The following is a 16,199-nucleotide window of genomic DNA, read 5'->3' on the forward strand; positions in this document are numbered from 1 at the left end:
TAAAACTCGTTAACCTTAGTTCCATAACCTATAAAGATGTGCACTAAAATCACTGAAAATAATTGCGTGGCTCTGTTCTAGCAGAGAAGTTCATTTGGTGAGCCAGGAGAAGGCTAGATGCGGAACCTCCTTAGTCGTACGTTGCTGAAGAACGTCGGTAATACTAAGCTAGCTACAATGTGTAATATAGGCAGTACATGCTAAGAGAAGTATATATGACATAGTACAAACAAGTAAAAGCACAGGACACTGCATCATTGGATGCTGACAGTAAAGTGCAATTCTTTGGAATTTGTGTCGGTTTGTAATATGAATTAGACTGGATGATCGCTGCGATCCAGCAAATGTTTTCATTTGCTGACTGTGACTCTTGGCTATGCTGGAAATAATTTCTCTGAGGTAGGCTAATTTATCCATTTTTGAACATCACACTTTAATCTTTGTTTCAGGAGCAACAGTAGACTTTATAACCAAGTAGTCTTATAACTGGAACTTTAATTCGTGTTTTTTTTTTATTCGCACGTATTCGGGCTAAACAAGTAGTTATGACAGACCAGAATTACACCATAACCGCTCTGACGTAATTCTCTTTCGTAAAGTCACCGCAAAATTTACAGCGATCATCCGATACCCTGATGTATTTTCGAGTCTACCACTAGGACTTTGCTGGGCTAATACATGCACTCGTTTTAATGAATTCAAATGATTGATTGGCTGATCATATGATTAAATATCAAAATAAGTTTAAAATGAACTATACGGATGCCTATTGCTGCCCCCATGACAAAATAGTTTAGGTAAAAAGTTTGCGCAGTTTCTCGTTATAAAAATAATACTTATATCGTGATGACGAGAAAAATGTTTCTCAGTGCTCAGTGGTATCTACATGTATTTGCTATTATAGTATATAGGTTTGAATGACCATAAGATTCAACTTTATTGTCAATGTGTTTGTCATCTTTTCATATTGTCATGTGTGTTGTTTTTTGAGTGGTAGGGACGGTGTTGCAGAGATGGTGTGTCTGTGTGTGTTTGTGTGTGTGTGTGTGTTGTGGGGAGAGGGTTGTAACTGTCGTAAATCAAGAACACAGACACTGGGATATACAGTTGTCACGAGCTTTTCATGCCTTTACATCCCAAATTCTGAGAAGATATAGACTACTCAGATACATAGCTTTAGACAGTTTCTTTGACTACTTGAGACTTTTGCATAGTGCTGTAGGATACTATTCCTAAAGACACCCCACTTTTTGATTTCAGAGAGGTGGATCAGGAAGAACAGGGAGGGGGGGCGGTGGTGATCCGTAGCTGTGCGCCTGCGTTGGAACGCTTTTTGGGACAATTGCACGTTATTCGCTGGTGTCTGGGGGCTGCTGTCAATTTGTAGACTGCCAGTCTCAAGCACTAGACCTACCTGTAACGAAGTAGGAGTCTTTGTGGAGTGCAGGCTGGCTGTCCTATCAGTTAATCTTCTGTAGTCTTACTGCCTGTCGTTCAGATCAGGTAATCCATCTGAAGCTAAGTAGGTTTGGGCCTGGCCAGTACTTTCATGGGAGACTGAGTAGGAAAGCTGGGTTGATGCTGGAAGAGATGTTGGTGTGGCTGACAGGTTAGCCTATGGTGCAGTCTGTGTGGATCTCAATGACGGGGACACTGTGCTGTAAAAATGGTGCCGTAAAACCGAGGTCCTGACTCTCTCAGGTCATAAAAGATCCCTGGGCATCTTTTGAAAGAGTATGGTTGGTACCCTGATGCCCTGGCTAAATTGCCCATTGTGACCCTATGAAATCTGGCTTCCTAATCATCCCCAATATCTAATTGGTCAATTTTCTCTTGCCTATTCACCGCCTTAGCTACTGTGTGGTCAGTGTGCTGGTGCAGAATGGCTGCTGTCATCATTCAGTTGGGTGTTACACAGGGGTGGTGGCTGGAGTGCCTCCCCATTGGTTTTGTAAAGCGGTTTGGGTGTTGTGAAAAGCACTATATAGACGCAAGGTTCATTCGTCCACTTAATGTTATCCCAAATATTAACTATCATTGTGATTCTAGTTCATAGAATTACCGTGTGAAACAACAGTGCTGATCTTCAGTTATTTTGCTGTGTTTGCTTCTGTAGGGGTGACCAGCTCAGATCCTCCGTTGAAGGTAATGATAATACAGATCTTACCAATTACTCACACTTATCAGCTGCTGAAATGTGGTTGTATTATTTCTGTTAATTAACAATAACAGGACAGGTAGCAGTACTGGGTGAAAAACAAGCATCCAGTAGTAGGGCTCTTTCTTTAAACATCAAGTAAGTATTTATCGCCCTAGCAAATTTTTATAAAGTAAATATTTGAAAGTATTATTTGTTTGCGTATAGTTATGGAAACACAAAGCGTGGAAAAAAATGCTTACAGCCTGCATCCTTATCCATGGATGGTATATTTACAAGGGTAGAGAGTAATAGTGAGTTAAGACATAAAGACCACAGGTAGTCATTTGTATTGTTTATTTTAAAAACAATCATGAACAGCTAAAGCCAAAACAGGGAGTCAATCATGTTGGATTTGCTGCAGAATGGAGAAAACCTCCCAGACCTCTTACCCAAAAATCTAATTTTTAAGCTTGTTTTTAATCTGTGAGATAAGGAGAGGTTCGCTGACAGCAGGTCAAAGGTAGAGGAAATGGGTCCCAGGAGATTCTGGTGCTGAGATATCTGTCTGACACCTTAGCCTGCAGAGACCCTGGAGAATCCTACCAAAAACTTCATTAGAATAACCCTGTTTGTGAAGGCAGTGTAACCATGGCAACAGACCAGCATTCTGACACAATGAAGAGGCAGGAATGAGGTACACAGTGTTCACAGGTTAAGAGTCAATATCAAAGCACTGTGCTAGCCCCCCCTCCCCCAACACCAGTGACACCAACCTCTACCTTTGATTGGCATTAAGCATGTAGCTCTTAATTCTGTCCATTTGATGAAAAAATAGGCTTTTTTTGTCCCTCAGTTTATAATGTTTTAAAAAATATAACCATAGTATCAACTTAAAGGTACATGAAAAAGCAGTGGACCGTTGTTACTCTTAGATCTTGTGGGGGCAGAAGCGAGCGGCAGTGATGGCGCCGTGTAGCAGAGCCAGGGGGAACAGGAGCGTGCGCGGTTTCGGTGATTCGGGCGTGGACGTGTGGCAGGCCGGGGCCACGGCCCCAGGCGCAGCCAGCAGGGGTGCGGCTTGGCTTTGTATCTACATTTATAAAAAGAGTTCAGTCACACGGAGAGTGCACCTGTCTCTGACCCATTATTGCAACAAATTGTTTTCCGAAGATGGTTACAAAAGAGAAATATACTCTGTTCACTACGTGGTCAGAATTATATATACATCAGTTAAAAAGCAGGCATGGTGTGCAGTCTCTATCTCTTTGCAAAGGACACAGTAAATAATTTCTTTTCCATAAACTGTACATATTTATATATGTTCACAGTATAATTTTATTCCTTATTTCTGTTACTTTTATCGTTACACTTCTATTATTATTATTCTGTTATGGATTATTCTATTGACCCCATGACTTGGGGGGGCGGGGGGGGGGGGGGTTTCCCCTGTTAGTCATGAGCTGTCCTTCTAGCTGTAGGCTACTGTGGTGTAGCTCTCGTCTTCATGGCCAAAGGATGCTAAATAGCACAGTTTTGTGTTTCACGTTTACAGTTTTCTGGTCTTGTGTTTTATTCTGTCCTTCTTCCATCGCCAGTGGGCGGTGCTGTCCTGCTACAGGCCATCTGGCGGGCACCTGCGAGCGTCCACCAATGATGTCGCCCGCAATGTGCCACGCCTCCTGGTGGCGACGCAAAGAAAGTGGAGGTCACTTGTTGGGTTCTACCTTTGCGGTGGTGCAGGTGCTCTTCCCAATGTCCAGCCTTCACTTGCCTAGGTTACCTTCATTCCCTCTTAATTGTCCGTGTAATTATTTACTTTTCAGTTGGTCGTTTTATTTGCTCAGCTTGGTCGCTCGTCGTAGCGCTACAGTAAGGCACAAGGGTGTGTTTGGTCTTCACGGCAGGTCCGGGGACACTAGGGCAAAACCGGAACTCTGACCCGAGTGCACGGCCTTGGGGCAGTCAGGGGTCAGGACACGGCCATTCTCTCCCACGCTCCCCGTGATGGACAGTCGGGCCTTGTTCCGCATGGCCTCCGTGAAAGTGAGCTGGCAAGGGGGGGAACATCAGGGTGTTAGACCATGCAGCTTGAGCCGTAAAAAGCTCGTACAGAATTCAGAGGCAGGCGATGAATAAAAGCAAACATGGAAACATGGAATTTATAAGGCAGACAAAGCGAATCTACAAACAGCAGCACTTGTAATGTAACAGATAAAGGCTCTGACCTGGTCAGCTGATTACATGAACTACCTACAGTAACCACCTAACCACGAAAGCACTAGAACCAGATCTCAATATGCTGCCTACTCTAACACAGGACAAAATGTTTTCTAAAATGTTAACTCAAAGGTTAACGTCATCTTTCCATGACTGGGATTTTTCCACGCTCCATAAACGAATGTGCAATAGAGGATGACCCAGGCCCCATTCAGATCAGAGCTGGGCTGGTCTTTCCCCAGTAAATCCTCAACATTCCCGTTGTCTTCTATCCATCCATCCGTGTTGTAAACGCTGGTCAGGGTCACGGAAGTATGTTATATTGTTTCATAAATTATTCACAACCTTCTAAGAAGTGGAATATTATTGATCAAATAAGCAGAACATAGATCCATCCATCCATTTTCCAAACCGCTTATCCTACTGGATCGTGGGGGGGTCCGGAGCCTATCCCGGAAGCAATGGGCACGAGGCAGGGAACAACCCAGGATGGGGGGCCAGCCCATCGCAGGGCACACTCACACACCATTCACTCACACATGCACACCTATGGGCAATTTAGTAACTCCAATTAGCCTCAGCATGTTTTTGGACTGTGGGGGGAAACCGGAGTACCCGGAGGAAACCCCACGACGACATGGGGAGAACATGCAAACTCCATACACATGAGACCCAGACGGAGACTCGAACCCAGGTCCCAGAGGTGTAAGGCAACAGTGCTAACCACTGCACCACCATGCCACCCCCAGAACATACATATTTAGAATAAATGTAACAGATAATGTAACTTTTAACCTCACTAAGGCATCAGTTCGGCACAGTGATTGGACTGTGAGGCTGAACTACCGACAGTCTACATCTCCTCTGTGAAGCTGCTGTCCTCTCCATTTCCAGAGTTTGGCTCCTCGTAGGCTGATGATACTGATTTGACAGCGAGGTCACATGATCTGTGCTTTAGTGGGCTAAGTGTGCTGTCATGGCCTGACCATCCGCATGATCTGGCTATCTCCAGGTGAGTGGCACGGACCAATACCCGTCGTGTTCTGCCTCTGCCGGCTGGAGCAGAATCGGCTCAGTTCTCCCACCGATCCCGCTCGGAACTGAAGGGCCTAGCCGATAGACTGCTGAGTGTGCACCCTGCTGGCCTTTAAGGGGCGGCGCGGCCGGCCTGGAAGCGCGTATGAACGAAGACGCAAACAGAACGCAAAGGACAGGAATAACAGGAATAACAGAAGAAGCTTTTACCGGCAGTCACAAGGCCACACAAGATGCTGGAGGCACAAAAATGACAGCAGCCCGACAAGCACATGAGACCCTAAGTCCTACCCCTAGATTTTAACGCCCTCGTCAGCCTGCGGGCGGTAGCTTTCTCTATACGGGGCTAGGCCCTGGCTGCTGTGGGTGGGGCTGGGGGGGGCACTGGGAGAGGGGGTGGGTTCTGCCAGGTCCACCTTCATGCGCTTGGCCTCGTTGCGGGACTTGTAGCAGAACTCGATGAGAGCTACCAGCATGGCCAGCCCCAGGCCCCCGACCAGGATGTAGAACACCCCAGCCACGTTGCTCAGGCTCAGGGCCTGGGAGCTCTTGTCCTGGGGGTGGAGAAGGACAGCGGGGTTAGGGTTAGGGAGGCTCCGCCCAGCACACACACGGCATACAAGCAGTATTTCCGAGCAGTACTGTTACGTGCTAAAAAGCCAGCCTGTCTCCCCTAACCCTCCTGTCACTGTCACCTTTGGTGGTGTTTTGCGAAAGATGGTCGCTCTGTCTGCGATTTACAGTTAGGGATGGCGACCAGCTCATCAGCCACACTGCGATCTCATTGTATAGTCATGACTTCCTTAACGGTAACCAGTGAGCCCTAATATCTGTGCAGAGAAACCCAGTGACCTGGACTACAGGAAGTTATGAGTGCTCAGATTTCAAGCTACAGGGTGCCAGGCGACAGAGCGCCACCATGTGGCAGTCCTGTGTGTCCTGCTCCTGCCCTGGCTGTGCTATCACACGTCACACTCGCTGTCTGTCTGCCTTCCCTGCTCTCTTTATCTCTGTCTCACGCTCTCTCACGCTGCCCTCCGGCCTCTTGTGTTCTGTGACATCAGTGGAAAGAGGTTATGCTTGTAGGGGACTGACCTTACTTCCTGAGTCCTTGGGTCCACACTCCCCCTTATCGTACCACCATTTGTTTTTCAGCTTGCCTAAGACGCCTGATTCACTCAGTTTCAAAACGGCAAGGTTTACGGGGGTTCTTCGCCAGGTGGAAAATAACATAAATAACATCATAGGTCATGTTATTTTATGTTATTCAGTCTAAAAGCCAACACAGCATCTGTGGTTGAAAGCGATGGAGCGGAGGCTCTGGCCCCAGTCTGGCCAGAGCACCACAGACAGCTGTGTGTTGGGGGCAGGGGGGGGGGCTCCATCGCTTTCGGTGACGGGCGCATGCTGCCGTGACATATCCGGGAACTCAGATGAACGTTGAACCCAAAGTTATCCTGAACATATCCTGGAGTCTAGCTAAAGATCCCACCCCCACTATAATGAAAACACATGGTTGCAATATTCCTGCTTTGAAAGTGACTGCTGTCCCCGGGGGGAGCACGCGCCCTCTGTGCAGGGGGCACGGGCGTCTGCGAGGGCCGAGTCACGGCAGATGCCCCCGTTACCACGTTTACTGTTTACCCGCGCTCGGTGACGTGCAGGCTAACCTTCTCACCGCCTCCGCCGCTGCCACACTCGCCCTTGTCGTACCACCATTTGTTTTTCAATTTGTCCAACAGTCCTTGTTCGTTCAGTTTTAATACTGCGAGGTTAACAGCACTTCTTGAAACGATAAAACATATTTGTCAGAATGTGATCATAGGGGGATGGGGGGGGGGGTGTGGCTTGCTCTCCCCCACTCCGAATAAACCTCTCTCGCCTGGTCACCTCATTTCAATGACATCTAGTGGTCATAATCCCCACTCTCTCATTTACTATTCACATTGACATTGTGACCATGATGCGGCGGCCTTAGGGATACAAGCCTACATGTGAGGGCAACTGTTCATTTGAAACACATTTCCGGCTCAGAGTCTTTACTTTTGCACTTCCCTTGACTAGCAACAGTGTAGGCCACATAGCAACTGTCGTTCAGAGAGAGGGTTTTTCGGAGTGAATGGCAAGCCTTCTCAAGATCATTTAGCAACAGAAAAAACAGCATTCAGGCAGAAGAAATCAAAGGGTAGAATAACAGTCACCATCTGAGCGTGACACATACTTTTGGGCTCTGGGGAAACCAGGAACAGAACAATGTTATTCCCTGTCTGGCCAGTAGTGGGAGCCATCACACTGTGAAGGATCTCCTCCTCCAGAAAAAGGGAATGAAGTTTTTGGATGAGCAAAAATCTGAGACAATCCCATAGACCGTAAACAGGTATCTTTCTTCTGTGTGCTTCTGTGTGATCATTATCAGAGAGTGTGCTTTAGGGATGGAAGGTTTCGGAAATAACATTATTACAATAGCAATGCTATTTGTGTTAAGAAAAAAAAATGTGTTGTCGCTGAGTGAAACATTAAGATGTTTTAGCAAACTGACAATAATGACATATCTGTCCTTTATCTAGTGGGCTTCTTATATCAATGCTGTGTCTTGGATTTCCTCCGTTGTTGATGCTCGTTGATGGATACTTCAGTGGGCCCTGGGCAGATGATATTAAATATCGTTCAGACCTCTACATCCAGTCCAGGAAATGTGTTTGAAGTTACAATAGTAGGCACCAGAACTTCAGTGATGCTTCGGGAGATTGGCTAACCCTGATTCGCCGATATAGAAGCATTAATACTGCTCAAGGGGATTGGATAAACCATTCGAGGGGATTGGATAAAACTGATTCGCTGACACAGAAGCGTAAATGACGCTCAGTGTGATTGGCTGAACCTGACTCACTGACATAGAAGCTTTAACTATGCTTGAGGGGGGATTGGCCAAATCTGATTTGCTGGTGGATGAAAACGAGTGATGCTACATGCAAGCAGAAAAAGATCAGTTGAGGTCCACAGGGTCAGCCAAGCTTTACCTGGCTGGTTAGAGTATAGAGTCAGACGGTGCTGTTTCTTTGTCACACGGATTGACAGTGTGAAACCATTTGTAGAAGAGAAGCCGTCCTTACAAAATCAATAACACTTTGTATATAAAAAGTAAATTCAAAGTAAATGCGTGATTAGCTTTGTAATGTTCTTTAGAGAGTGGGAATGTGAAGACAGACACCAATGTAGTCACATTCATAGACACACACATAAGCACTCAGACACATTGTGATACTCAGTCAAACAAAAGTACTTAAAGGCACCAAGACACTCACAAACACTACAACAATTACAGACACCACAACAATCACAGACACCGCAACACTCACAGACACGCACAAGCACTCGCACTCACTGAGACACTAACAGACACACGAGCACTCACACACACTGAGACACTCACAGACACACGAGCACTCACACATACTGAGACACTCACAGACACACAGAAGCACTCACACACACCACAACACTCACAGACACACAGAAGCACTCGCACACACCACAACACTCACAGACACACACAAGCACTCGCACACACCGCGACACTCACAGACACGCACAAGCACTCACACTCACTGAGACACTAACAGACACACGAGCACTCACACACACTGAGACACTCACAGACACACGAGCACTCACACACACTGAGACACTCACAGACACACAAGCACTCACACATACTGAGACACTCACAGACACACAGAAGCACTCACACACACCACAACACTCCCAGACACACAGAAGCACTCGCACACACCACAACACTCACAGACACACACAAGCACTCGCACACACCGCGATGCTCACAGGCACTTTCACTCACACTCACTCAAAGACTCGCGCGCACATAGATTTACACACTCGCTCACAGCACAATGTGACAGGAGCTTGGTGAAACACAAGGCACATCAGGGAAGGTGGAATACCATAACAACACGCTGACATATTGTTACACTATTCCACCCACCTTAACTGTGAGCCCTTGGGCGTGGCCACGCCGTAGCCCTTGGAGTCCAGGTTGCCCCCGACCTTCATGGTGTCGCACGGCTTGCGCTGTTCTGTGTACTCGTTCATGGTGGACTCCAGCAGGAAGGCGTACTTTCCTTTGGACTTGCGCACCCGTGCTACGCCCTCCGCCGTCGTCTTGGTGAACACCGTGGGCTCCGCCGACTTCATGTAGCTCCACATTTTCTCATATACAGCAATCTTTGATCTCTGTGTTGGGGGGACAAGCCTTATTTTACAGGTACATAGTATTTTTATTTTTTTTTAAATAGTCATAACTGATGATTGCAGATTGTATTTTACGATTTGATGTATCTAATATCTCCAGTGTGGATGTTTAACTTGTCTCTTAACACATGAACATCCTAGATATGACTCATGAGTAAAGTCTTGGCTAAATATGAGCTTCCCCCTCTATTCTTCCCTCTGCAGGCCCAACGGAGGCATATTTCTGTCTGACGAGGCTCCACACCTGTGGTACAGGTTGTGAAAGCTCCACCGATGAGCAGCCAGCTGTCTGTCCTGGGACCAGTAGAGCCATTATTCTTACAAGATGTCCGAAGCCCCCTCATCCTTCTCTCTTTTTCTCTTCATCGTCCCATCACTCACTTGCATCTTTTTTTTTTTTTTTACGCATGCTGTGTCACAGAAACACATTTGCATGCTGATGCATCACTGCGGTTGCAGGATCACTGGGACAGTTCAGAGGTGACGACAGCCTCAGCACAGCAAATAGACCAAGGATGCTTGGCTTCAAAGCCAATCCCCGGCCCGTTCCTTATTGGGCCAGACATCATGCTATATTTTATGGAGATTTTCAGCCTGTGCGTGAAAGATGTGTTTCTTCTCAGACTTATCTCTCACACACAAAGGTGTGAACCTCACCCTGTGTAAAACAAGGGCAAAAGCAAGGATGTGCCAATATTTTCGACATGTTCCGCCGTTTCAGCTCACAGCTCCCATGATCTTAAATGGAGCCACTCACCCTGAAGAATTCTTTTGTGGACCCTGAGTCCAGCGTCCCGTAAGCAATGTCTGTCTGCTTGGCCAGGTCCTCCGCACTTTCAATGGGGGACACCATCCTCTCGACTGTGAGGAAGGCAGCTAGGTTTGCGGTGTAGGAAGAGATGATGATGAGGGTGAAGAACCACCAGACCCCACCCACGATGCGGCCAGAGAGGGACCTGTGAGAGTACGGGGGGGGCAGGAGGTGGTTCAGTGGAGCTGTAAACTACCAGTGGAACACAGCGTCTGGCTCAGTGTAATCCAGTCAGCCAGGTCACTGTATTAGCTGAACTGTATAACAGCCACATGGGTGAGCAGTTGTGCTACAACATGCTTCTGTGATCTCTAAAGTGCTGCAAGTTGGAGAGTTAAGCAACACCTTACATGCTCCAAGGAAATGAAAAAGAACAAGAGCTGGATATTGTGTTTCTTTGGTGCGGGCATTTGAGCTCAAGCCAGGCCAGAAGACCTTACAAGAAAGGGACAATTTCGAAACTCACACCTAGGCTGTCAAAACAGAAGTAAACTGCCGTTCAAAGAAACCGAAGGAGGAGAAAGAGGTGCAAGAGGCGGGACTGAAATCTCTGCAGCACATTACACTCCTTCTTTCGGTCAGAGAGAGAATAGCTGTGCTTTGCTTACAGAATATACACAGTAAAATGGTTGTAATTTCTGAAATTCAGAGTCGGTAAAAATCTAGTGAAAATCTACTTAACATTGTTGAGTGTCCAGACAGACCTGGGTCCCCTTTGACAGAATAAGAAGAAGAAGTACAATAAATATCTGGCCCATAATGCACAAACTTTAAAAAGGAACCAGCGGTACATCAACCAAATCAGAAGAACTGCATCAGGACTTCAAAATCCCAACCAGCAAACCGATGGATGAGACCAGAACAACTTTATCAGAAACACGAGAACCTGGACATCTGGACCAGGTCAAACAGTGAAATAATATAATCATCTGAAATATAATTTAAGAAAGCAGTGGGGTGGCAGGCTTTGGAGAAGATCTAGCTGATGTTAGCACTCAGTCGTGGACCCCCTCACTGGGACCAGCCTGCTTACCATCACTGATCCATTCTGTTCAGGTGAGAGACAGGTTGAGGAAGAGCGTAACAGTGCAAGAGGGTGGAAAGAGCCGTCGACTAACAGCCGTACGTCAAATGCTTGGAGTAAATCTGATGCATGGTCCAGGCTACTCTCGCTCTGTTCCACGGGCTGCTACCATATTCCACTGTAATAGCAGGAAATCAGCTGTGTTATGCCTCAAGCCAGACACAATCAAGGTCTGTGTCCCACTGAGGTGTTCCTACATTTTCATTCCAGGGTGATTATGGTCAACCCCTGCCCATAGGCCATGGAGTGCGGAAAAAACAGGAGTGATAAATTTGTCATTGCATGAAATCACCTGAAATGAGTTCCTTTTACTTGGAGGGTTTTTGGGGATTTACAGGCAACTGCTGACTGAATAAACCCGATCAGACTGAATTTCAGAAGCGAAGTCAGCTTCGTACACTTACATCCATATAGACAGACGAACTTAGACCATAAATACTTTGTATGCAAACAAAACTGCAATCGCACGTTGTCCTGTTCAGTTCCTGCAGGACATGAGGTCATTTCCATTGTACAGGAGTGTCCTTCTTATTGAATGTGAAGTGGTTGCCATGGAGAAGAGATTAAGACAAACAAAGGGAATTCCACCTAACTCTTCAGGAGTAGTGGTCTCAATACCTGAGTGAGAATGAGTGTACACCACAAGCATTAGTGAGCCATTCCTCAGACCATCACTGTGAAGACAGCCAGGACAGACCCTAACCCTAAACCTAACCCTAACCAAAACTTTAACCCTGCTCTCTGGCAGGTACGCACAACATGTCCAAGGGCGATTTTCCTCCCTTTCAAGATGCAACATTACGTGTGATTCCTTATCATTCCTATAAAAGTGTGAATCCTTATGGCTCTACAAAGCAAAACGGATAAAAAATAGAGGTCTACTATGACTGCATCAAAATCTTGGGTCCGCTGCAGCATCCGGCCAATGCCAGGGCTGAGGGGCACCATTATTTTGATAGCATTCTAAGTACCTTTGGAGTCCTGGCGCGGTGCTGAGTCCTGTCACGTGACGAGCCACTTTTCTGGGGGGCTGAAAAATACAGTCTTTCTTTGTTTAAAGGAACCGAGAGAGGCGAGGCCTCCGCTGTTACGAGCGTGACGGGTGAAGCGGGGTGTGCTACACAGAGACGACCCCCCCCCCCAGGGCTACGGACCGGCGGGACACAACGATGGATCTGCTGTAGTGTCTGACTCGTGCGACAAATGTGGATGTTGACAATTATTTGCTCACCATGAGATGGGCAAGGTACTATCCCCTCACCCCATATCTCCAGCTTTAGGTCAACACCCACCCACCCACCCAAAGCATACTGGAAAAGCAGGACAAATGGAAAGTTGTATAGGACAAAGGGATGTAGTCATGATGTGACTTTGGACATGACTGCAGATCTTGTCACGTGACCATCCAGCAAGAAGCATGAAGAAGCTAAGGGAAACACTGAGGTTGGCACAGATAGAGCACACTCACGTATACACACACAATCTCTCTCTCTCTCTCACACACACACATAGCTAATATTTGTACATTATAACACATAATGACAGCTATACCATTAATGGTTAGCGTAAATATATTCAGCAGATTTCAGAAACACTTTATGGCAAAATTTGCGTTCTTAACAAAGCCAACAAAATTTGCTCTCGTCTAATGGTCACATATACAGATTTGAATGAGTTTCTTTGTTCGTCTTGATATTCTGAATATGGTGCGCAAATTCAGCCTACTGCTCAGGATAGGGATCAAATTCTATAAACGGGAAAAAAAAACTCAGTCTGCTATTATTGATTGTGTGCTACTACCCTTAGACATTCATCATACGCTATCGTTCAGTTTGCTGTCCGTTCTGATGATGTGTGAACTATGACAGTGAGCTCAGTGGAGTGACAGCCAATGGGCTCAACTCCTGGTTGGAATAGAAGGAATATATAACCAATCACAAAAGGAGCCCTAATTGGGAGGAAAGGCCAATTCCACTCACTGATGGTGGGTATCTGAATTAAGCTGAGGTGACAAGACACATAGGATTCAAGAGTTCAAACTTTTTAAAAATCAAACTAAGACCAGAAAGTGACTAAAAGGTTGAACGTACAAGGCCATAATAGGCTCAGCTGTTGTACCCACAAGAAAGTTACAGTAATAGGACTAACTAGCAACTGAAGGCATCATGATGCCATCTGAAAGGATTTATACGGTATAAATGAGAAGGTGTGGGGTTTTCCAGGACTTTCTTTGGCTTGGACCATGCCTTAAGGGGCGGACAGCTAAAATGGAGGTCTTTTCAGGACCACCCACCTGGGCGAAATGTCACAGCCCTGCTGCATGAAGGCCCCCAGGGAGAACCAGAGGCTGTTGAAGATGCCAAACTCATTTGGCGGCTGGTCACTGGGCAGTCCATCTGCACCATCCTCAGGCTCCTCCGTGTGCCATTCATAGGGGCTGAAGCGGCTGACCAGGAACAGCACCACGCTGACGCCGATGTAGGCGAAGACGATGCACATCCAGATCTCGTAGGCTAGCGGGTCCAGGAAGGAGAAGACGCCCGGCTTGGACTTCTGTGGCTTCTTGATCATGATGGAGATGCCCAGACTCATGAAGGGTTTGGAGAAGTCGATGACCTCCTCCCTCACCAGCGTGATGGTCAGGGGAGCCACAGCAATCTCTGCTTTCTTTTGGGGAACAAATAATTATAAATGCGATTCAGATGCTTTTCTGTTCCCTTTTTGTCTGAAGAAAGTTGAATTGATCATGAAGCATCACAGAGGCCTGCAAATGGTTTCACCTTTACAAAAGCTAAAGGTGAAACCTTTTGCCAATCTCTGTAATTTTTTTAATAGAGAAAAATGTCCTTGATTTAATAATTAATGATTTATTTTTCACTGAGTTGCTTAACCTTCTGCTTGTAACCACAGATTTGAGATGTGTCTTCAAAAATGTTTTGCTTTTTTTTTGCAGTTTCACAATGAGTGCATCATGGGAATTGTAGTGTTTTATGGAATTACTTGCATTCATTTTGTCTCTCAGCAAGACCACTGACCTACTTATAAGCAACAGAGCAGAGTGGTCATAACAACTTTCACCACTTTTCATTCTTTTTCCCCTATTTTTTTTTTTTTTGCATTCTGCATTTTGTGTTGCAATGTCACTTTGCAATTTTAAAATGAGCCATTTTAATCCCATGGGATTAATTTAAAAGCCTGTGATGGAGCAGTGGTGTCGGGACAGAGAGTGATAAGTCCTGAAATTCCAAACGAAAATTGGGTGCAGTTGTGGAGGTCTGCAAGCTCGTAAGGCTCCTTTTAAATCTGCAAACCAGATGACTTGTTAGCGACTTAAGAGCTTTTTCCTCCTTGCCTCAGCTGTTGAAAGCTTAAAATTAATCCAAGAAAGAAATTAAACTTTTGTTATGACAGGCTGACACTCTCAGAGGGAAGAAGGAGGATTCAGGCAGACGCTGCTGCACTGGCTTTTGGATGCGGCTGTTAGGTAAGGACTTGAGCCGCGTTCTCTAGACAGGGAAAGGCTGACGTCCACACTGACTGTCCCCACCTTTAATGCAGTGCATGAAACAGCTACAGACCCATTGCCATGCACTGCATTCCTCCCCCGCCCTGATTCTCTGTGCTACCCCCTCCTCTTACACTGCTCTACTCTCATATTCTATACCCTACTCCCCTGTACTTTATTCCATATTCTCTTATACTGTATGCCCCATGACATTCAAATCTGGCTCTTGATTCCAAATCCAGGCCTTGTTTTCAGTTCTCCCAGGTAGTTAGTTTAATAATTACTGATTCTGATTGGCTGGAGGCTTCACACCTAGCTCACGGGTAAAGGAAGGCTGGAAAATCAGCGGTGCTCGGCCCTTGAGGACCATGATTTGAATAGCCCTGCTCTATGCCATACTCCCATATGTTTTGTACCCTACTCTCTTATGTTGTATACCCCGTACCCAACCTGACACAGCATATACCACACCAAATATACTGCTTTGTACTCGAAATCCTCATTTATAGCATACTCTACCATATTTTCCTATGCATTTTACCCTTCACCTTCATACTTTGTACTCTACTCCTCTACATGCTCTATGCCATTGATTCTTCAAATTGACTCTTAGTTTGTCCTCGCTTTAGAATCCCTTGCTATGCTCATATCTTTCCTAGCACGACTCCTGTAAAATGTGTACTAACACTTCACTTAAGGCCATGCTCATAGTAATTTATATACACACTCATACCACATAATAATACATTTATAAAGCATTGTAAACGTTGCTATGTATATTTATCAAAAGGCATAACACATTAATAATAATCAATACTTTTATTGTCCCCGTAGGGAAATTGTCTTTACGCCTCCCACAACTTCCTCTTTTTTCATAGAGGAAGTTGTCTGCGAAGGGCTGCCACCCGTAGCGGCGCCCAGGGAGCTGGGGGTTAAGAGCCTTGCTCAAGGACCCACAGTTTGAGGCGGGGTTTGAACCTGCGACCTTCTGATTACAGGCACACAGGCTTAGCCCACAGAGCCACACGCTGCTCCCATTATAGCCACGTGTATTATGTATTATGAATGCTTTGGCCTTACGTAAAGTGTGAAATAGATATACTCTGAAAACGAGATGGTGTTTTTTTCACCAATATTG

The 16,199-nt window shown here is 46.0% G+C and overlaps 1 protein-coding gene across 5 annotated transcripts in view; it reads right to left on the reverse strand.

Moving 5' to 3' along the window:
• Nucleotides 1-3,573: 3,573 nt before the first annotated feature.
• The window catches only part of LOC125719964 (glutamate receptor 4-like), a 39,981-nt gene continuing 27,355 nt past the window's right edge, over nucleotides 3,574-16,199 (reverse strand). Inside the window, exons 11-16 of one of the 5 annotated variants that reach the window (XM_048994874.1) lie at nucleotides 13,850-14,223; nucleotides 10,419-10,617; nucleotides 9,396-9,643; nucleotides 6,488-6,602; nucleotides 5,809-5,946; nucleotides 3,574-4,188 (exon numbers count right to left, since the gene is read on the reverse strand). In XM_048994874.1, coding sequence (XP_048850831.1) covers nucleotides 4,036-4,188; nucleotides 5,809-5,946; nucleotides 6,488-6,602; nucleotides 9,396-9,643; nucleotides 10,419-10,617; nucleotides 13,850-14,223 — 1,227 coding nt within the window. In that variant the 3' untranslated portion in view covers nucleotides 3,574-4,035. Of the gene's footprint in view, nucleotides 4,189-5,808; nucleotides 6,603-7,062; nucleotides 7,178-9,395; nucleotides 9,644-10,418; nucleotides 10,618-12,527; nucleotides 12,587-13,849; nucleotides 14,224-16,199 lie in introns of those variants that run through there. The other 4 variants (XM_048994873.1, XR_007385253.1, XM_048994875.1 and 1 more) reach the window with 4 other exon arrangements.

The sequence above is a fragment of the Brienomyrus brachyistius genome, chromosome 24, assembly GCF_023856365.1.
Source record: "Brienomyrus brachyistius isolate T26 chromosome 24, BBRACH_0.4, whole genome shotgun sequence".
NCBI lineage: Eukaryota > Metazoa > Chordata > Actinopteri > Osteoglossiformes > Mormyridae > Brienomyrus > Brienomyrus brachyistius.